Below are 23,168 nucleotides of genomic sequence, written 5' to 3'. Positions count from 1 at the left end.
AGGAGCTAAAATATAAAAGAGTCCTGTTATTTATAGCCTAGTCTCGTTCCTAAATTCCCTTTCTGGAGCCTGGAAATGAGACTATTTTCCCCTAACCTCTTTGCCATCAACTCTAACGACTCTTTTTTTCCACTGGCAGGGGGGGGGTCATTCCATGTTCCAAATACAATCATATGGACGCCATCAGGTGTACAGACTCTCCATTTAGCGGCTACGTCCCCTGGAATACTCATTGCCGAACTGACTGGCGAACTCTTTGCAAATACTTTTTGTTTATTGGTTGCTTAGAGTCAAGTCATCAAAGGGTTAAAAACAGCCCTTGCAAATTATTTTAACCCTTTAGTGCGATGCAAAATGAATCAAGAAAATGAAGAAGATAAGTACACAGTCCTTCTTCCAACTTATGAAGAAAGAGAGAACCTTCCATTGGTCATCTGGCTGTTAGTACAACATTTTGAAGAGAGGTGAGGCAATATTGTTAAACCATGCCCACAATATATCCTATTCTGCAGTGGTTATAATTATGAGGTCATTATCATTGATGACAACAGTCCTGATGGAACACTAGATGTAGCGAAACAACTACAGAAAATTTATGGAGAAGAAAAAATAGTATGTATCATATCGTTACTATATATGACATCATAATGACATCATTATAGGTTTTACGTCCCCGCCCAGCTAAGTTAGGTCTTGGTACAGCATATATACATGGAATAAAAACATGCTACTGGAAATTTTATTATATTAATGGATGCTGACCTGTCTCATCATGTAAGGCTCAGATCCGTACTTCCATTCCTATGATCCTATGAATCTGTTCTAATATTTCCATACCTTAAATCTCAGAGCTCACAGACTCATTTTCATGCTTTATATTGTAGTCTGATTCCTATTCTTCCATCATATTACATAATTATTAGACTCATCCCATGCCTTCATTCCAGCCCAAGTTTATTCCCACTTTTATTAAAAAACAACAAGAGGGTGATTATGATATTGTCACTGGTACTCGATACTCATTAGGGGGTGGAGTTTATGGGTGGGACTTACACAGAAAAGTGATAAGGTACATTATTCATTAACAATACATTTAATTAATTAATAAAATATATTAATTAATTAATAAATATTATGTGTTAATTAATAGTATATATAATTAATTAATTAATTAATATTATCATTAATCAATATTACATGTTTTAATTAATCACACATTTAATTTATTAATAATAAATGTATTAATTAATTATACATTTAATTATTGATAATACATGTAGTTAATTAATTAATTAAGATTACATGTAATTATTTGTTACATTGTTAGTCGAGGAGCAAATTTTTTTAGCTCAGATTTTATTGCGACCTTCAGCATCAGATTTGACAGGAAGTTTTCGTAAATACAATATATTAATGTTAAATATTATATAATATGTTAGTTATTATATAATATGTTAGTTATATTACATAATATGTTAGATATTATATAATATGTTAGATATTATATAATATGTTAGTTATATCACATAATATGTTAGATGTTATATAGTATGTTAGTTATTTTATATAATATGTTAGTTATATTACATAATATGTTAGTTATATTACATAATATGTTAGTTATATTACATAATATGTTAGTTATATTACATAATATGTTAGATATTATATAATATGTTAGTTATATTACATAATATGTTAGATATTATATAATATGTTAGTTATATTACATAATATGTTAGATATTATATAATATGTTAGTTATATTATGTGTTAGGTTATATCGTAAAGAGGTATTGGAACATCTTATCTCACTTTGTATCTCAAAGGGATATGTGTTTCAAATGGAAATGATTGTACGTGCTCGAGAAAATGGCTACACTTTAGGAGAGGTAACAACGTAGATTTTATCTTCAACTTGGATTATGTCACTATTCAACACCCCATCCATTCATCATCAAGTCATTTCATACGATCATTAATCTACTTCCATACCCTCCCATTCCCTTAGGTACCCATAACATTCGTAGACAGGTTATATGGAGAATCAAAGTTAGGAGGTACAGAGATTGTCTCATACGCTAAAGGTCTTCTTCAATTATTTTCCTCTACTTAGACAACAACTAATTTCAGTTCAATTGTTTCATTGATAATAAAATTGATTTCACTAAACAATGTACTACAACTAGAGAAGAAAGAGAGACCAGCACTAAACAATTAATGAATGTTAATGAATGTTTTATTACTAATGTATCATAACATTAGTTGACTCGAGATGTGCTTCTAATTCTAGTGAGTGAGTGAGTGAGTGCGAAAGACAGAGAGAGAAAGAGAGAGAGGTAACATTATTTACTGACCAAATACATTTAAAATTACAAATTTATTATAGAAGATATTAGTATCATACAATAAATACCTCATACCTATGAAAACCCAGCCTCAGTTTAAACTTCATGCTTGGGCCAGTGGAACAATCTACACTTAATATTCAAGGTTTAGGGGGTAGGGGCACACACTTAATATTCAAGGTTTTAGGGGTAGGGGTCACACACTTAATATTCAAAGTTTAGGGGGTAGGGTCACACACTTAATATTCAAGGTTTAGGGGGTAGGGTCACACACTTAATATTCAAGGTTTAGGGGGTAGGAATCAGTATTAAAATATACTTATCTCAGACACTCGCCAGTTTCCATACATAACAGAGCACCCTATTAAGGATGGAACATCCCTTGCTACTTAATAAAGATATGACCTCATTTACATGGTACCCTTAGTTACATAACATTAATAGTTAGTTGCATCCCATACTAGTCCTAGTCAATATTACTTAACTTAGTGACAACCAAATAGTTAGACCACTTAGCCATCATGGACTCAATACATTAACAATGTTTGAATTAACAATATTTTGACTGTAATTTCATTCTTACTGTTGTTTTGTTCTAGCATCACGAAGTTTTCTTAATTGTGTCTGACTGTCTTGCATTTGATCTGATAAATCAGCTAATTGTTTCATAGCACCTTGAGAGTTATATTGTGTAGCAACCATGCTCATTTGTGTGTTGAGTTGCTGTATGTTCTCTTGTAGACTTCTGATCGTACAATAAAGATCTTCATCTTCATTGGCCTAAAAACACAATAAAAATCTGCAGTAACCTAGGATAGCTACCATTAGTAAGCCTCTACAATAAGTAAGTTATAGAATAGTGAACATCATTATTTACCACAGTGACCTAGGATAGCTACCATTAGTAAGCTCTAGACTAGTGAACATCAGTACTTACCACAGTGACCTAGGATAGCTACCATTAGTAAGCTCTAGACTAGTGAACATCAGTACTTACTACAGTGACCTAGGATAGCTATCATTAGTAAGCTCTAGACTAGTAAACATCAGTACTTACCACAGTGACATAGGATAGCTACCATTAGTAAGTTATAGACTAGTAAACATCAGTACTTACCACAGTAACCTAGGATAGCTACCATTAGTAAGCTCTAGACTAGTGAACATCAGTACTTACTACAGTGACCTAGGATAGCTACCATTAGTAAGTTCTAGACTAGTGAACATCAGTACTTACTACAGTGACCTAGGATAGCTACCATTAGTAAGTTCTAGACTAGTAAACATCAGTACTTACCACAGTGACCTAGGATAGCTATCATTAGTAAGCTCTAGACTAGTAAACATCAGTACTTACCACAGTGACCTAGGATAGCTACCATTAGTAAGCTCTAGACTAGTAAACATCAGTACTTACTACAGTGACCTAGGATAGCTACCATTAGTTAGCTCTAGACTAGTAAACATCAGTACTTACCACAGTGACCTAGGATAGCTACCATTAGTAAGCTCTAGACTAGTAAACATCAGTACTTACTTTTCTCATTTCCAAATGCACTAACAAACTCGCCAACTCCAGTTCTTCAGAATGTGGGTTTTTCAAAGCCACCGAGCGAAATCCAGTCTTCAGACAAGGTACCGGTATAACTGCTTGTCCCAGATCAATAGGATCACCAAACACATCAAGGTCTTGTACCACAAACCTCAAGAGAGCACATTCAGGATTATTAATATCAAATTCAAACTTTGCAAACCATATAGGATTGAAACTGTTGTAATCTGTGAAGAAAAAAATGAAACGATATGTCAATAAATCATACATGGACAGAGGATTAGATCAATGGAGAGATATAACTGACCTATTTGTTGAGTTTTGTACTTGCTGTTGTCACAAGGCATACCAATTATTTCTACTTCAACTAGAGGCGATGCGATACCACGCCCAGGTTTGACTAAATGTCGGGCGCCAATTATCTAGTTGTGAAAATTTTGTTAATTAGTAATTAAAGGGGTGTGGTCACTTACAGTAAGGATTATAGTACTAGGTTCAGTTTTGTGTGTAGTTGCATCATAAGGGTTAAACCCTTCTTGAAATAGAAGACAGTCTGGCATCAAAACATAGCCACACCTACATAATTAAATATCAACCACAACCACTTTATTATATTGCAACTAACCTCCCATTTTGCATGAAACGACCCTCATTCAACTGCATGGATTTATCTACAAATGATACATCACATGACTTGAATGCTGGAATCACATGACTAACCTGGAGTCTGATAATTCAATGCCACAAGTTGAGATCCTGCACACCACATTGGCATGGGATCATAATTTGATGAATCAAGGCGTTGACCTTTGGGATAAACTCGACTCATTTGTACTCGACTATATACAACAAAATTATCAACATGTTCTTTATTTTTAACATAGCGATCAAGTCTGTTCTCAACAAATGAAGTCATTTGGTAATATTTGCCTTTAAGAGGATCTGTGAGAAAATAAATGGGCAAACTGAGACTCATGCTACATAGTCTGAGACTCGTACTTTATTAATTTATCAATACTGAGACCAACATTAATTATAGACTGAGACTCATACTTTACTAATTTACCAATACTGAGACCAATATTAATTATAGACTGAGACTCATACTTTACTAATTTATCAATACTGAGACCAATATTAATTATAGACTGAGACTCATACTTTCCTATTTTATCAATACTGAGACCAATATTAATTATAGTCTGAGACTCATACTAGCTATAGATACTCACTATCAATGTCAAAATCTTTAGTTGGTTGACAATAGACTACAATATCAGACATCTCTTGAGCAATTCCTTGAATTCTTTGCTGTTTGTTCATTTTATCAATCTAAAAAAATAGCAAAAATAATTGTATTATTAGGTATGGTTATTAAAGGGGCATGGTTTACTTACCATACTAGTGGCCTTGTTACTGGCAGCATCAATAGCACCCTTCCACTGCAAGATATCTTCCATAGTTTCAGCAGACACCTCCAAACCAGGTTGTCCTATCCCGGAACTAGCCCCAGGGAATATTTTCAATACGTAATATTTAGAGCCAGGAGGTTGAGACAGCTCAGTCATACAACCAACAATATTAATAGCTCCTTGTTGTAAATTTCCCAGCTGCTTCTCTTCCTGCTCTTCAATTTCTTCTGTTTTAATCTCCTCAACGTGGTTTGCCGGGAACCACCCTCGTGTGAACTTGCCATAATCTCCACACCACCATCCACCTTCTAATATCTCAACATTAGTAATGACGGCACCACGACAGAAAGATAATTCGTCACTCATCATGGCATTGTAGTCATAGAGAGCACGTACTGATACAGTCTTAGCTTGTTTCTTCATTTAACGTAAAATAAACTGCAGAGTGATATAAACTGTTGTCTGGATCCTAAAATATATAATATTTATTAATACATTAATCCATTAAAACAATTATTAATCTATTTTATCAATGTATCAATCCATTTAATATTTTTTCATCTGTCCATTTAGCAAAATACCTGTCCAATTTGTCTCAGGATATCTTCATTAATGGCGTACTTTAACTTCATACGACGGTACAAAGGATTCTGCTCATAATATGAAATCAGTTCTGACATACTATCAAAGGTTGCTGACCCAATAGTAAACTGACCATTCTCTTCACAAAATCTGCAGTGACGGATTTTTTTGTCAGCTCTAAAGAGAAAGAGAGAGAGAGAAAGAAAGAGAGATTAGTAAATATATCAACATATTAGTCTTACCTAAAACTTATGGCCCATGTTTTTTTCGCATAATGATCATCCTTTAATGACTCCTGACCTGCACCCGAGGGACGTACCAAAAATGCACCATCCATTCTAACTCTCTTTAACATTTCTTCTGCTTTCCTACTTGAGACATCTTTGTTGAACCATGGCTGTTCTCTCATGAGTATCCTAATAGAAATACAACCATTGAATAAGACATTTTCTATATGCAAGACATTAGTTCTAGTCCCATATGAATACTATCTAGCACATTGCTCAACTATTGTACAATACTAAGGAGACCAAATTAAAGGCAATATTCCTTATTCGCAATAAAGGGGTGTGGTCAATATGGTAAACCCCACATACTTTTCTAGGGACTGGAGTGCTAAGGATTTGTTCAAATTGTGGGCTACGCAATGGAGCTTGTCTGTAATGTTCGACTAGTTCATAGATGGAGTCAAAGAGGGTGTGGTCAGTGAGGTAATATTTTGTCTTGCCACCTTCAGACTTTGTATGGATACGAACATGATTGTATTTGTGATCTCGACTATGTAAGAAATGGACAGATAGAAGACAATAATGGATGCATAATATTGAAAATGGATGCATAGAAAAGACATATTAAAGAAAAGGATATTCAAAAGAAAGATAACAGATACTCACGTAAATGATAGAGAGTAGTCTCCAGCAAATGTTGCACTCTCTCGTACCAGGAATGCCCCATTGACACCTTGATAGTCAACTAATAGTACTTCTGCATCATCTCTGCCTTTAGTTAGTTTGCCATGAAACCAGCTGTGTACAAAATATGGTCAATATAAGGTGAGAGTTATCACATCCCCTCTCCCTCCCAGGTGATTGAAATTGCTGATATAACTTACGGTTGTTTTAAATGCATCTCTGTAGGAGCCAACTGGATAATAAGAAGATTAATGGATGGATGGACAAATGGATGGATGAATAGACAAATGGATGGATGGATGGATAGACAAATGGATGAATGGATGGATAAACGGAAAGACAAATGGATGAGTGAGTTGATAATATACCTCTTGATCTTCAGATTGTTCAGGGTCTTCCTCTTTCTCTTGTTGTTCAGTAAAAGACAATTTATCATGACTTAAAACAAAATAATGTGGAGACCATTTCTAAAAAAAGGGTCTAAAAAACTAAGTCCTAGAATATCTCTATCAAACCTTGTTAATAGGATCTTGCATGTAGAGGAGACCGTTTTAAGAGAGAAGATCAGATCATCATTAGGATGTTCTAAATCAGCTGTTTATTGTAATATCAGTGGTAAGAGAATAAAACAGAACTAACTTACCTTCACTACGTCCTCCTCCTTGAGATGATACCGAGGCAGTCAATTCTGCACCGGCGTGTAACTTTTTGTGCTAAAAACAAAAGGAAAGTGAGTCTACCCCTACTAATTAATAAATAAATAAATAACATTTTTAATATACTGTATAGCACTGTTTAGGCTTTTGCCCCTGTAATTAACTATTAACAAACTGACTTTAACAATAATCTTCTTTTTTAAGTTGATTTGGAGAAGGTAAGCATTCATTACTTGATGATACTGGTAGAGTTAATAACATATCTAATAACAAGAACAATAACAAATTAATAATTGTATAACTGAACACTAACATCCTTAGTTAGTACCAGTAATGATGTCATCCTGTTATCTATAACAGTTATTTATATAATAATGATAGCTATCCTAGGTCACTGTGGTAAGTACTGATGTTTACTAGTCTAGAGCTTACTAATGGTAGCTATCCTAGGTCACTGTGGTAAGTACAGATGTTTACTAGTCTAGAGCTTACTAATGGTAGCTATCCTAGGTCACTGTGGTAAGTACTGATGTTTTTACTAGTCTAGAGCTTACTAATGGTAGCTATCCTAGGTCACTGTGGTAAGTACTGATGTTTACTAGTCTAGAGCTTACTAATGGTAGCTATCCTAGGTCACTGTGGTAAGTACTGATGTTTACTAGTCTAGAGCTTACTAATGGTAGCTATCCTAGGTCACTGTGGTAAGTACTGATGTTCACTAGTCTAGAGCTTACTAATGGTAGCTATCCTAGGTCACTATGGTAAGTACTGATGTTCAATAATCTAGAGCTTACTAATGGTAGCTATCCTAGATCACTGTGGTAAGTACTGATGTTCAATAATCTAGAGCTTACTAATGATAGCTATCTTAGATAATTGTGGTAAGTATTGCTGTTTAGAGCTTACACACCTCCAAATATTTGTTTAAAATAATTGGCTTGAAACCTTTGTTGTTGTACATCACAATGTTGCTCAATAGATAATACGAGAGGATATTCAGATACAGCAAAAGCGTGTTCTCCAATGGCTTGTACAACATCAGTAAACTTGATTTTAGAAGTCAAAGTTTTGCCGTGGAAAATTATAGGACCATCAGGACCGTCCCAGCAGTCCCACTACACAAAAGGTCTTATCAGTAAATAGATCTATGACATCATTAAAATAACTTACGTTCAATACAGCGACAACCTTGTCGTAGAGCTCTCACATATGCTTCAACAGAGGATTCACTTGAGTACTGATTACCAGTCAAGTACCTGTTTTACAAACTTGATAAACAGGTATTAAAAACAGGACTAACGTGTTGTGTGATGACGCTATCCAATAATGATTAAGTGGGCGGTCCATATCTTGATACACAGTGCTGCATTCATCTTTGAAAATAGAATTTCTTTTTGAGAATAGGAAATTAACAAACTAAAAAAAGGAAGTTGGATTTCCTATGTCTCAATAAATTAATAAACTTACTTCTGGCAAAGTGAGAGAAGGTTGTCTAGGATCACGATGTCCACCAGCTAAATTGACAAAGTCCCATACTAAGGAGGCTGGATCTGTTGAATGAGGTTCCTTTTGTTCATCTCTAAAAAAAGTCAAGAGTTCTTTAAAAGTGAAGTGAGTTTGATCTGAGCAATAGTTATGAAAGTTTACGTCCAATCTGCTCATCATAGATATGATAATGATACATACGACCAAAATCATCCCACGTCAGAACACCTGTTCTTGTAGAATCAAAGTCCTATAATAAAGAAATAAGAGTCTGTGATATTTATTTTTTAAGAAGACAAGTACAATACCTGCATAATTTGTCGGACTTTTAACATGTTTCCTTTGTGACCAGCTTGTTGGAAAAATTTCTTTAATTCAACTGGACCAACACTGAAACAACAACAACAACAATAAATAAATAAATAAATAAAGACAATATATTATTAAGTAGTGAAATACATATACATCCAAATAAAGGCTATAATAATGCAAATGAGTCATATATCAGGTATTCTAAGAATGTATTATTAGCTGTATAATATGTACTTGATTATGTACTCAAGTAATTATTAAACACTGTTCGGACACGCACACTATTTTGATGTATAGTTGTTAAACATTTGAGGAGATAATTAGTAAGTGTGTATATACAAGTATTGTACTACTTACACACTGTTGCCTTTGTCTAATGATAGAAACTTTTTCCTGAGCCACCTAGAGTGATAAAGATCAATGCAGTAATGTTACTAGTGGTGTGGTATGTTTGAGTGAGTTAGTGAGAGAGGAGAGAGAAGAGAGAGAGAGAGTGGGGAGGGAAGGAGGTAGAGAGAAAGAGAGAGAGAGGGGGAGGGAGGGAGGAAGGAAGGAAGGGAGAGAGGGAGAGAAAGAGAGAAAGGGAAGAAAGGAGGAGGGAGAGAAGGAGAGAGAGAGAGGGAGGAAGAGAGAGGGAGAGAAAGAAAGAGGGGGAGGGAAGGAGGGAGGGAGAAGGAGAGAGAGAGAGGGAGAGAGGGAGGAAGAGAAAGAGAGAAGGGGAAAAGAAAGGAGGGAGGGAGAAAGGGAGGAAGAGAGAGAAAGAGAGAGGGGGGGCATGCAACATGATGAAAACTATTAAAAATTCACATTGTTTTTAATGACAGTTTAACAGGTAGAGAAAAAACAAACATATATCCAAAACAAACACACTCTGTATGATCATGCTAACAGGTTTCAGAATCATGTTTTGCATACCTGTTTGTCAAGTGCTGCGTCTGAAAGTTAGTAGGATGCATAATATGTTTTAAAGCATCTATCCAAGCATCTCTCTCTTCTCTACACAGAGCTAATGGAAAGATGATCATAGAATCTATAAACTAGTAGATGAGTTATTTAGTAATTAACAAGGTTGTATTACATTATATAATACAGGAGGCCATCTCAATTAATGTACTACTAGTTCAATACAATTAAAGTATCACAACTCTATGTATCTTGATTACAGGGGACCTCCTCTTTTTACAGTTGAATGTACAATTGATGTCATGTATTTTACATAGAAATATCATTAGGTCATGGCTATTATACTGGTAATAGAATCACAATAGAAGATATGTAACTTTAAACTTAAGAATGACATCATTGCCATGTAATAAGATAGGTAGGTAGCATTACTTTAAATGCAGTTTATTTACCAGCAACACTTAGTGTTTTTGAGACGAAATTCTGAGCCATATAAAATAATAAAACAGCACTGGGGGTCAACTAATTTTAAATCCTCTTGGCCTTTCTTGAAATCCAAAGATTCTACACTTTCTCTAACTTCTCTGATCTCTCTCACATCAACTACAAAAAAAGAGTTTGTGAATTATTCACAGAAATAGTTAAGTTATAACAATGTACCTGTGTCTTCAATGATAGCTCGACCTCTGCTTGGAAATGGAAATTGAAGGATTTCAAATGTTGTCAATCTCAAAGTAAAAATACGTTTCTCTGGAGGCCTTCTGCGTTTGAACTTAAACATTACAGTCCCAGACTCTAAGGCCTTCATTATGTCTGTTATTCTCTGAATTTTGGGATCCATGATGGACTGGCTGTATTGTCAAGATATAATTTTTAGGGCATGAAGTACCAACCCATCTCCCTCACGTGCGTGCCGAAAAAGAGCAATAAAAATTAAATAACTTCTGCGCATGCGCAATGAGAGGCTGACCACGTTGTGACAAAAATGGTGAGGTTTTTGTGTTGATCTTTATTTTATCTTCTATATCCACATTCCTGTAGGTTTTCACAAGATTTGTGGAAATAGGTCGCGTAGTTTATATTACAGACGGCCCTGATGCTGGTAAATTGTGTGTTATCATTGATGTTATTGATCAGAAGAAGGTGAAATAGAATACATTAATCATAATATAGTCTGTGATAAGATGGAGTTAGTTTAAGCAGTTGATTCTTATACTAAGACATGCTTTAAATAAAATTGTATGACTAAAATAATTTGTCTATATACACAAAGTAGGTGTGGTGAATTTCATACACTTTTGGTAATTTTGTAAACACACCAAGTTGTTGTAAGGAGAGAGACTTTACTTTGAAACTGCTCATGCAAGCAAGTCATCTAGTATGCTACCAATTTCAGGCAAAGAGACCAAAATAGCTAAATATACCTCTTATGTATGAATTCACCACACCCACCTTAGTCTGATAAAATCTATCTTCTACGTGTATCTCATTGTAGGCCTTAATTGATGGACCAGCTCATGGTGTCAAGCGTCAAGCACTACAATTCAATAGAATGACTTTGATGGACTTTAAGATCAGAATTCCACGATCAGCTAGAGAAAAGACAATAAAAAAAGTAATATTGTGTATTAACAAGATATGAACTTTTTTTGAATTAGCTTGGGCGAAGGCAGAAATTGACAAAAAGTGGGAAGAGTGTAATCTATATAAAAAGATCCAGCTCAGTAAAACTAGAGCCTCGCTCACTGACTTTCAAAGGTTCAAAGTTCAGTTACTCAAGAAAGAGGTAACAGTTTATAATAAAAATGACTGTATTTAATTTTGTTGCTGTAGAGAAATCGTGTTGTTCGTGGTCAAGTCAAGAAATTGAGGAGAGAACAGGAGCAGAAATAAATAAAACATTGCTCAAATATTCTGGACAAAAAAAAAAAGAATTTTAAGTTAATAAGCCACGCCTACTATATATATATAAAATTACTCATATGATGAGCTGACTCTAACTACATTAGGCAAAGCAATTGACCAAACCGCTAATGTCTCACTCTAGGGAAGTACTAGAGGCTCCCTCGTTGCCACCCCATTTGGTCTCCACTAGCCCTTCCAGTACAGATCTCTCACATTCAGAACAAGAAGACGATTGGTCGCCAGAATGCAACATCATCCTAGATAAACTTAGCTATCCTGTTGTATCAGTAGATGGCTGCGTCCCTCTCGACCACAGGGATGTTCCAACTACCCCCTCCTTCTTCCACCTCTTCCTCAATACCAGTTCTTGATATAGAGGACATCGAAAGCTTATCAGCATGTCAAAGATGGAGGCGTACCTGTGTAACATGTGGTCAATTCACAGGGCCATTACTAATATTTAGTATTTTTTGCATTGCATTTATTTCATTGGGAAGAGGCTATTTAACACAGCTCTTAAATTGGTTAGAAAATCTTCCATTTATTTGGAGTTTAAGTGTCTTCATCTTACTCTTTACAATTATATCTTTTCCATTTGGATTCGGTTATATTATTTTAAATATGGCTGCTGGTTATCTGTACGGTATGTTACGTGGTCAAGCAGTAGTGACTGTCTCAGTAACTATTGGATTTATGATAGGTTTGTGGTGTGTCGATGTTGTATGAGAGAGTGGGCGGGGCAGTACATTGCTTCATCCCCTGCTCTATTAGCAATGACCAAAGTTGTTGAAGGACCACATGGATTCAGAGTCATTTTGTTAACCAGACTCACTCCCATTCCATTTGGACTTCAAAATGCATTGTTTGCAGTAAGTATGCATATTCCATTTTTATATGTTATTGTTAACATACTAAATGTTGTTTTAATTATTAGTACAATTCCTATCAGGTGACCTTTAACACCCAGTCAGTACATACTTTGATGTGATATATAAAAGAGCAAACAAGATAATAGTGATTAACCATCACATGATGTGTCATAGCAACACTTGAGATCATCCCAAGCAGCCATTAGGTCATCTTTTATTAGACTATTATTAATAATATTAATAACTTGTCTTTGAGTAAATTAGAACCACCTTTAAATAACATGTTTAAAACACACACCTTCTAGTAATGGAACAATTATATCAATATATTACTATATTTGGTACTCCCCTGTTACTCATAATGTGTACTCTATCCTTCAATAGATAACAGAAGTGGAATTTACTAAAGCTCTAATCGGCTCAATACTTGGTTTATTCCCAACTCAAGTCCTTAATACATACATGGGTAGTACAGTCAGAAATATGAAAGAGATTTTAGCAGATAGAGCTGATGGATATATTATTTTAACAATACAAATTATATTTAGTGTTATTTTATCACTTTATTTGGTGCATAAAGCAAAACAAGAACTTGGTAAACTGGCCAAACCAAAGGATGTGGAGAGTGGATTGTTAGAAGAAAAAAAGATAACCCTGTTATTATCATTTCTAATCTCAATATATATTCAATGATCATGATAATTTTATATTTAATCAAAATTTAACCAAATGAAGATATTTCATATTTAATTGTAGAATTGACCAACAAATAGAACATTAAGATTTACTTTCTTTGTCTTTTTCCTAACACTTTGCTACTTGGTTTCATACCCAATTCTTCATACCTATTCCAAGAGGATTAAATACTCATCCCTTTTATAAACATAATATTTAATAGGCCCATATATGTCATACCACAGCCCTGGTCTATGTAGACAATGAACTAATTATGATAACACTTGCCTTTGTGCTACTTCTACAGCTCTCACTGACACATCCTCTTCCATGTCGTCTTCCACTTCACCCTCACTGAGTGTATCTTTGTCCATTGTTTGTTGTAGGCCACCATTAGACGCTAAAATAAACAAGATTACTTCCGTAATGTCAATGTATAGTACCATTATGTATTACATTAATTGTGCTATACAAATATATGTTATAATGCTCTGGTTTAGAAATATAGAAATATAAAATGTAGTTTTTATGAGGAATTTTTAAGTCACACTCAATTCAATAATAAAATAAAGATTTAGCAAATATTTCAATAGTTGATATGATCAGTACATGTACAATTGGATTATTATAATTATATATATACTTCAATGTCTTTGTTGTATTGGTTATACGAGAAACCGACCAAACTGATTAAGTTCCTCAAATTCTACATAACTATCTATCACTTCTAGTCGTGTAGACAATGATGGTGTCTCAGGTACATTTGGTACGACCCATTTATCTGTTAACACTCCTCCATCATCCAAATCTGGTTTGTTTCTTGAGCGACGTTTCATAAACTAAAGAAGATATTAAATATTTTAAAAAACAATTTTATGTTATCAGGTTGTTTGGTTACTTGCTTTCATATCTACTAATGCTTTTGATAGTCCTTGCTTGTGTGGATTGGCCATAATCAAACTGAACCACGTGGTAATGAATAATGCAAATTTATAATAAATGACATCATCGCGTGGTTGTAAATGTTAGCCAATGAAATTATTGAAATCCAAATGTTGCTTAACGACTGCAGAGCAACCTGTGGTTACTAAGATACTGTTGCTAACTAGAAACGCGCGTTGCTGAGGTTCAAAAGAAACCGACACACCTTATTATATCACTTGCAGACACTGCCAGACAGTTGTGAGTTTTGTGTGCAGACTATTTCTCTATTCTCGATTTGTTTACTTTTAAAATGCGTGAGATCGTTCATTTACAAGCTGGCCAATGTGGCAACCAAATTGGAGCTAAAGTAAGTAGATTATTTTAAATTTAACACATACTGACTAACTTTTCTCACAGTTTTGGGAAGTTATCTCTGACGAACATGGCATTGATCCCACTGGTACTTACATAGGTGATTCTGATCTTCAATTAGAACGTATTAATGTCTACTACAACGAGGCTACGGTGGCAAATATGTACCTCGTGCTGTACTAGTCGATTTAGAGCCCAGGCACAATGGATTCAGTTCGTTCAGGACCATTTGGCCAAATATTCCGTCCTGATAACTTTGTTTTTGGTAAGTTTCTATATTGAAAGTTATTTCAGGTGATAACTGTTTCTTTAGGTCAAAGTGGTGCTGGTAACAACTGGGCCAAGGGTCATTACACTGAAGGAGCTGAATTAGTAGACTCCGTCTTAGATGTTGTTAGGAAAGAGGCCGAGAGCTGTGATTGTCTTCAAGGCTTCCAGCTTACTCACTCTCTTGTGGTGGTACCGGCTCTGGCATGGGAACTCTTCTTATTTCTAAGATCCGTGAGGAATACCCAGACAGAATCATGAACACCTTCAGTGTTGTTCCATCCCCCAAAGTATCCGATACTGTAGTAGAACCTTACAATGCCACTCTCTCAGTACATCAACTTGTCGAGAATACCGATGAAACTTTCTGCATTGACAATGAAGCTCTTTACGACATATGTTTCCGTACACTTAAACTAACGACTCCTACTTACGGCGACCTCAACCATCTTGTATCAGCTACCATGAGCGGTGTTACTACCTGTCTGCGATTCCCTGGTCAGCTCAATGCTGACTTGCGTAAACTTGCTGTCAACATGGTTCCATTCCCACGTCTTCATTTCTTCATGCCTGGATTTGCTCCCCTTACTAGTCGTGGCTCTCAACAATACCGGGCTTTGACCGTCCTGAACTTACCCAGCAAATGTTTGATGCTAAAAACATGATGGCAGCTTGTGATCCACGTCATGGTCGCTATCTCACAGTTGCCGCTATGTTCCGCGGACGCATGTCCATGAAGGAAGTGGATGAACAAATGCTTAACGTTCAAAATAAAAACAGCTCTTACTTTGTAGAATGGATTCCCAACAATGTTAAGACCGCTGTCTGTGATATCCCACCCCGTGGTCTCAAATGTCTGCTACCTTTATCGGTAACAGCACTGCTATCCAAGAGCTCTTTAAGCGTATCAGTGAGCAATTCACTGCTATGTTCAGGCGTAAGGCTTTTCTTGCATTGGTATACTGGTGAAGGCATGGATGAGATGGAGTTTACTGAGTAAATTATAGTACTGTTGTGTGTGAGTGTATCTATATTATGTATACATTTAGGCTGAATCTAACATGAATGATTTGGTATCTGAGTATCAACAGTATCAAGAAGCTACTGCTGATGATGAAGCTGAAATGGAAGATGAGGAAGAGGAAGCCGAAGATGCTTAAATTTCATCTTAAATCCCTGAACTATATCCATATGGAACTTCTGGCCTGTATTTATTTGATTAATACGTTGTAATACCATTAGTTCATTAACTTATAACTTGTTAGTACAAATGTGATAATATGATTAATGAATTCCCCAGGCCTCTTCAAAGGCACTACAAATTTTAGTGCATGTTAGTGCTGCTGATAATGGGTATTCACTAATAGCAATATCTTGTTCAGTGTAGTCAACAGATACCTGTAATGCCATTCACAAAGACTACCATTGTATCATGCTTACTTTCCATGAGCCATTGCTCCTACTACAAAAACAATAGGCTTTTCTTGAGCAAATTGGCGTACATTTAGGCATTGTTCCGCATGAAAAGATGTGCCAATTTTTCTACATCCTGTGGGTAAATGGTCAACAACAGGATTCTTGATAACCTACATTGGTCAGGAAAAGGTTGGCACAGATAATTTGAGGTTAGTACTTTCATAAGCTTCATAGGACCATCTGCAGCATGAATACTCAACTTGTTTAACAGCTGAACTATCCGGAAGCCAGATTAAAATAACACAGAGTAAACAGATACCCAAAACACCAAACCACATCATTAATTCAATTTTTTAAATGTACTCCAGACACTAATGGGCACCTACTTTACTCACCTATTAGCCCACAAAATCGATCAAAAGTACGAGGAATTCTTGTTTGCGGGTGGGACTTCAATCAATACGTTTCTCTCAGTATGTATATAAACTTGTAGCATACCTGCTCTGTTTAATGGACTATCTAGTAACATCATTAGACACTATGTGAGAACAAGAGATAGACACACAAATATAATAACAATCATTCCAATGGTGATGTCTTTTTACAATTTCACACCTGATGAGTAATGTCTGGTCTCGCTGAGCTGACCTCACGCCCCATATTTGGCTATTTGAGATTTGTGCTTGTCTGAATTGAGCAGTTCGAAATCTTTACCTACCTACATAAAACACATCAATAGTAATTATTTACAATAACATAATTATAGAATAATTATCTAAATAACAACATCACTAATGGCACATTTCCTATATGTAATACTGTGTATACTAAATTTATTAATTTAATTATATTAGTCGTTAGTAAGGATACATACTTTGATGGTTTCCAAGTTCGCTCTTTCTAGTATAATAATTAATCTTTTTTGTGAGTCTTTTCTACTAGTGTTTGGGAAACTTTTTTAGGCCTGCTATCTTCCTCGTCTTCTTCATAGTTATTTTTGTACTCTTTTTCTTTCTGTTGTCTCTTGACAAGTCCACTTAGTAGTATACGGAGATGATTTTTTCAATTAATTTTTCCCGCATTACATTTCTATACAAATTTCAGAATGTTTCCGCATACGTCCGTAAATTATCATGGCTATGGAAACCACGTGGTGTAGGAGTGTACTCTTTCAAGGAGCTTTTGCAAGGACAGTTTGTTTATTTAATGTTTTGAGACTGAAACAAAGTTTTATGTTATGGATCGGCACAACAGCTAAAATGGACGTTCTTTCTGTAGCTATGAAAAACATAAATGTATGACACTTAATATTATTTTATAAAACATATATTATTGGAATGTGACTGTTTTAGTAAATATTTATGGTGTTCAATTACTAGACATCAGAAGTGGTTTCGTCTCAATTATTTGGACCACCTACTGATGCGATATCTTCAGGTATGGCTCAACGACTAGGTATGTATAAACACAAACCTTATTTATACTTATGTTCCCACTTTCTTTAGCTAAACGTACTGGATGTCAATGTTTTGTTAGTGTAAATTTTGTCAGAGTTTCACTGGTATCTCCTGCTGAAGCAGCTGTGCTTGCTAAATTAGAAATTGATTCAACCTTGTTTTATTTTCAATAATACTAGTTCTAAATACAATAGATATATTTTATACACAGTCCAGATCAGTTTTAACTTCCTTGAATCTGAATGAACTATGATTGTGTTGGTTGGTTAATTGTTCCTACAAAGTAAAGGTTAAAATTAACAGACAACACTTGTCATAGACTTATACTTTCAGCGGGTTTTCCTTGTTCCCAACGTGTCAATTTCATTGTACTTTCCTCACATTTCAAAACTTCGGCACGTACTTCGGGTTTTTAATGCTCTTCGCAATAGCCTAGCACATATACTGGAGTATTCTATGTAACTAAAAGATGTAGAATTTGATTAAATTACATTACTATTATTAATCTATTGCAATTTATTTCTAATCTAGTATTTGTGTGGTACGTAATGGCGTACCTAATTCCTGCATTTCTCCAAAAAGAAGGCATTTTGAATGAATTCCTTAAAACCCTCCTTTTCCAAGCAAAAGTAGGTGGAGTCCGCAAGAGCTTAATTAAAGAGGCGTGGCAATGAATACTAGAGAACAGACTGAAGGTCTTAAGTCAATATAAAATTATTTATTTATTTTATTACAGATTTGAAAGCTTTTGAACAACGTTTAACAGAATGGTCAGTTACATTGACTCTACTAGCACCAAATGGCGAGGTAAGAAGCAGTGAACTACTGCAAGGAATCTATAATAATTTATTCAAGACTCTATCATCAATAGTTCTACTTGTAATGGTGTTGCGGTTTTATTTGCATCAATATGGAATTTATGGAGAGATGAAAAATTCCATATGTAAGTTCAATATCAGTTATATAATTATTTAACACATTGTATAGAATACATATACAGAATTAGTGTGGGCACATAAAGGATTATCATTATGTCTAATTGTGCTTGCCATACTCTGTCTGTCTGGTGTTATGCAACGAAGTAGAGCAGCTAACATGTAAGTATTACAAAAGATATAACACATTTTATGGGCACTTTAGTATCACTCATAGATGTCGAAATGTATTACACAATTACAACATGTCATGTGATGATGGTAAGTTATAAAGGGTGCTCTTAATATAGTACATTGTTACTAGAATTAGTAAATGGCAGCGTGTTACTATTTTTAGTTTAGGCCCTAATCATGTGGTTACATATAGCAGTTAAATGTCATTTACTGCTATATGTAAACTGCTAAACTGCATTAAGGATTTTTAATTTTTTAGCAAGGGAAACTTATTTGAAAAGACCTCCAAGATAAGATTAAAGATTTTCAACGATATAATTAAAAAGATAAAAGAAAGCTTATGTCCACTTCCTTATGTAATAATACAAGTACAACAAGTGATAAGGGATAGGTGTGAACGCTATTACTGCCAGCTGCTCTGTGGCCCTCGTCCATAATCAGGATCCCCCATGCTTGTAGAGTAACGACCAAATCGATCACTTGTAGTTCTTGAAGTGTACCCATCTTCCTGAAGAGCGTTCCTCGAGGAGATATAGTGTGGGGTGGAGATTCTAGTTTCTTGACGTGGTTTCACTAAATGTCCTCTTTTAGTGTAATGTAGTTGGTGTTCTTTCTTGGTGTAAGAATTCAGGGTAAGGGAAAAGGAGACAAGATCTGCTCCTCCTCCCCTACGGCTGTAGGAAGGTTCTGGATTTTCATATCCAAGATAGCTCATCTCTTGTTTTAGTTCTCGTTCAAGAGCCAATACACGAGGCTAATCTTCTTTCACGGTCTATCAGATCACTATCTGAGGGAACTGTGAGATGGGGGATGGGGGAATGGTGGAGGATAGTTTCGGAGATGAGGAGGAGACACTGATCGGTTCACTGGGGTCGTTTGACTAAAGGGAGATAAAAGAAAATAATATAGAAAGTAAAAAGAATGTAAGTAGACAAGACAAGCCTAAGAAATGTAACAAAGAAAAGGGGGGGTGTGGTTAATTAACTTGCCAAGGACAAGACTAAGGAAGGATTAGAAAGCAAAGAAAGGGGCAAATGGGAAAGTCAAGTAAAGAAAAGAGCAAGGGGTGTGGTTACAGAGAAGTTTATTAAGTAAAGAGATTTACATCTAGCTCCAGCTTTTAAAGCAGCGTAGAGAAACTCACATCTGAAAAATAAATAAATTCACTTCAATACATGGGGAGGGTCTACTTATTTTACAACATTTATCTGTGCTCCATGTTCATAATTTACTGCTCTATTGGCATTCTTTTCATGTGTCCATCTGGACAAAGCTATAACCTCCATGTATAGACACAGCTAGAACCTCTCCATGGCGAGAAAAGATATCAATGAGATCAGTACGTGATATAAGGTTAGATTCTACATTGCAAACAAAAAGACGAGATCTTTTAAGTGCTCTTCTTCTCTTTGTGTGTTGTTACTTATGCCATCTTCTTTCCAATCACGTCCTGTAAATCTTGGACTCTGGATCTGAGAAAGAAAAAAAGATTGCCAGTCATAAAATAAAATTATAAATAAAATGATATAAACTATTATATAGTTTACAGGTAGATATAATACTTTTACAGACCTTGAACGACCCTTTCTTCTCCTTCTCTCTGTCTATAATCTTTCCTTGATGGAGGAGATCTGTCTCGTTTCATGCCACTCATTTGACCTTTGGCGCTTAACACTAAAAACCATGTGGTAAATAGTATCCTGGAATATACGGTCAATTAAAAAACTATAGATTAATATTAATAGACTTTAATATTTTGACAGATAAGGGTTAATAATTATGTATCATAAAATGTATTATTTTGTAGTATCTTTAATAATAGCCTTGGTTTTGAACGTTTGCGTTCCTAAATTAAAATAATTAATAATTTATAAATATACTTCAAGTACTTGAATGGTGGTGTAAGAGGAAATCTTTTTCTTTCTTTTGTTTAGCAGAAACATATTTGTTGATGATTATTTATATCCACAAATAATGTGATCTTGCTTCCTTCTTTTGTTCTCGTGTTCGCTATCAATGCTGTGTTCACAGACTGATCTCTGCATCTCTTCCTGCTATTCTGATCTGGACTGTATTCTCGTACAAGAAACTATCTTGTTGAAACTTACAGAAAGAATGAATGCTCCTACATCGTCTCTCTGATATGGTAGTATTTTCAATGCACTAATAATTGTACAAACATTATCTCATTAAAAATTAATACCTTCTCAGTTTCAATGACCCTATTAATTATAAATTAATTATATATAATTAAATGTATCATTATTACCTGTATGTATGGGAGGAGTCATGGGTGGTCCTTATCTTCAGAAAAAACATGTTCTATGAACAAATACATGTATTATATAGAGATACTATTACTTCACAGTACAGTAGAAGAGATTACCAGTCATAATTATAATGCGTGGGTGGAGATTTCAGCACAGGTAATCGATTAATATTAGGGGCAGTCATCATCTGTGTCGTGAGCTCTCACTGGTGAGGAAGGCATTGTCTGCTAAAAAAACAAGGTAGACTAATCCACATCTTTTTATTGGAAAAAATAATAATAAGCCACACCTTCAAATTTTATTTAATGCCCTGCCTCGTGATTCTCTACAGCAATTCCTATTACAACAGTACCTATGAGCGGTCGATATGACAGTGCTTTAACGTCTTCTCACCAGATGGACACTATTTCAAGTAGAAATACGCGCAAAGAAGCAGTGAAAAAGGCTCTACAGCTGTGAGCTTATAATATACTACTATATGTACAGTACCAGTGTTATATACTAGGTTGCTGTGAGAGGTTTGGACACTGTAGTTCTGGCAGTGGAAAAGAGAGCGTTGGCTAAGCTACAAGATGCTCGTACTGTACGTAAGATCTGTTCAATAGACGATCATGTCTGCCTCGCTTTTGCTGGTAAATGTTATATCATTACTACATGCACTAGAGCCAGTACTGTTAATGGTATAGCTTAATGTCTAAACTCTAGTTACCAATGGAGTACCCACTTCAACACATTTATGTGTACAATATTATGTTGCCATTAAATCCTGTTACCAGCAGGCTAGCTACATGTAGTATTGCTCATAGTAACATATAATATGGTATTACCTTATTTGGTAAATGTTAATATATTTAGGGCTTACTGCTGATGCTCGTGTATTAAATAAATCAAGCTCGTATTGAATGTCAAAGTCACAAGTTAACTGTTGAAGATCCCGTCACTATTGAGTATATTACTAGACATTATTGCTACTATCTGTCAGGTGACTATCATGTGATAGATATGTGACTTATGATTTGTTGCCATAGCGATATACACACAAGTAGTGGTGCTCGTCCATTTGGTATCTCATTATTAGTGATGGGATTTGACGAGGGTACAAACCACCTAAAATTATATCAAACAGAACCAGCTGGTACTTACCATGAATGGAAAGTAAGATCATGTGATGTCATGTGATGAACATGTGATTGGCTTCTTATATAGGCAGCAGCAACTGGTCGTAGTGCCAAAAACTGTCCGTGAGTTTATGAGAAGCATTATTCTGAGGAGAATGTTAAAACGAGAGAAGATGCTATCACACTGGGCTATTAGAGCACTGTTAGAGGTAAGATATATTAAGATAAAGAATTGCCATTTTATTTTTTGTAGGTAGTTCAATCTGAGGTAATGAAGGCATGGAGCTAGCATGATGGGAACAAGGACAACAGTTAGAAGTTTGTTTGAAAATAATATATAACCATTACTTCTTGTTTAGTTTCTAGAACCTAGTGAAATTGAAGTATATGAAGAAAATTGAAAAAATAAAAGAGGAAGAGTTAGAACGAAAGAAGGGACGGAGGGGACATCCCCACTGCCACACCCCTTCATCACGACCCAGAATTTTCCTCAGTGTCTGATAACCTGGTTATAATAACTATTATTAACAATTTTATATGATGACAAATCATGACATCATCATTAGGTAATAATGACATTGAAGGTTATTACTTAATGAATGGGGACAATTAATTTCTACGAGAG

General features: G+C 35.1%; 3 protein-coding genes and 3 pseudogenes across 3 annotated transcripts; 4 read left to right on the top strand and 2 right to left on the bottom strand.

Moving 5' to 3' along the window:
* Positions 1–354: 354 nt before the first annotated feature.
* Positions 355–2,116, top strand: LOC121391163 (dolichol-phosphate mannosyltransferase subunit 1-like). Its single transcript, XM_041522881.1, is given in 9 exon segments — positions 355–464; positions 513–612; positions 663–719; positions 721–774; positions 948–1,069; positions 1,328–1,340; positions 1,342–1,396; positions 1,762–1,892; positions 2,012–2,116. Coding segments are annotated over 9 exon segments (747 nt in total).
* Positions 2,117–2,927: 811 nt separating this feature from the next.
* On the bottom strand, positions 2,928–11,002 carry LOC121391162 (1-phosphatidylinositol 4,5-bisphosphate phosphodiesterase gamma-1-like). Its single transcript, XM_041522880.1, is given in 26 exon segments — positions 2,928–3,128; positions 3,886–4,127; positions 4,208–4,322; positions 4,374–4,476; positions 4,526–4,571; positions 4,621–4,842; positions 5,133–5,232; positions 5,298–5,726; positions 5,728–5,781; positions 5,894–6,071; positions 6,137–6,291; positions 6,491–6,671; positions 6,788–6,919; positions 7,006–7,037; positions 7,174–7,272; positions 7,321–7,358; positions 8,372–8,589; positions 8,628–8,717; positions 8,762–8,877; positions 8,929–9,102; positions 9,104–9,196; positions 9,255–9,336; positions 10,174–10,264; positions 10,614–10,632; positions 10,634–10,764; positions 10,822–11,002. Coding segments are annotated over 26 exon segments (3,522 nt in total).
* A 343-nt stretch (positions 11,003–11,345) lies between these two features.
* On the top strand, positions 11,346–14,453 carry LOC121391161 (transmembrane protein 64-like). The gene is given in 5 exon segments (XM_041522879.1): positions 11,346–11,350; positions 12,624–12,769; positions 12,772–12,935; positions 13,320–13,567; positions 14,342–14,453. Coding segments are annotated over 5 exon segments (675 nt in total).
* Positions 14,454–14,844: 391 nt separating this feature from the next.
* LOC121391166 lies at positions 14,845–16,333 on the top strand (annotated as a pseudogene).
* Positions 16,334–16,457: 124 nt separating this feature from the next.
* On the bottom strand, positions 16,458–19,870 carry LOC121391160 (annotated as a pseudogene).
* Positions 19,871–19,958: 88 nt separating this feature from the next.
* Positions 19,959–22,837, top strand: LOC121391159 (annotated as a pseudogene).
* Positions 22,838–23,168: the final 331 nt, after the last annotated feature.

The sequence above is a fragment of the Gigantopelta aegis genome, unplaced genomic scaffold (genome assembly GCF_016097555.1).
Source record: "Gigantopelta aegis isolate Gae_Host unplaced genomic scaffold, Gae_host_genome ctg1824_pilon_pilon, whole genome shotgun sequence".
NCBI classification, from domain to species: domain Eukaryota; kingdom Metazoa; phylum Mollusca; class Gastropoda; order Neomphalida; family Peltospiridae; genus Gigantopelta; species Gigantopelta aegis.
This window is presented reverse-complemented; position numbering and strand designations above follow the sequence as displayed.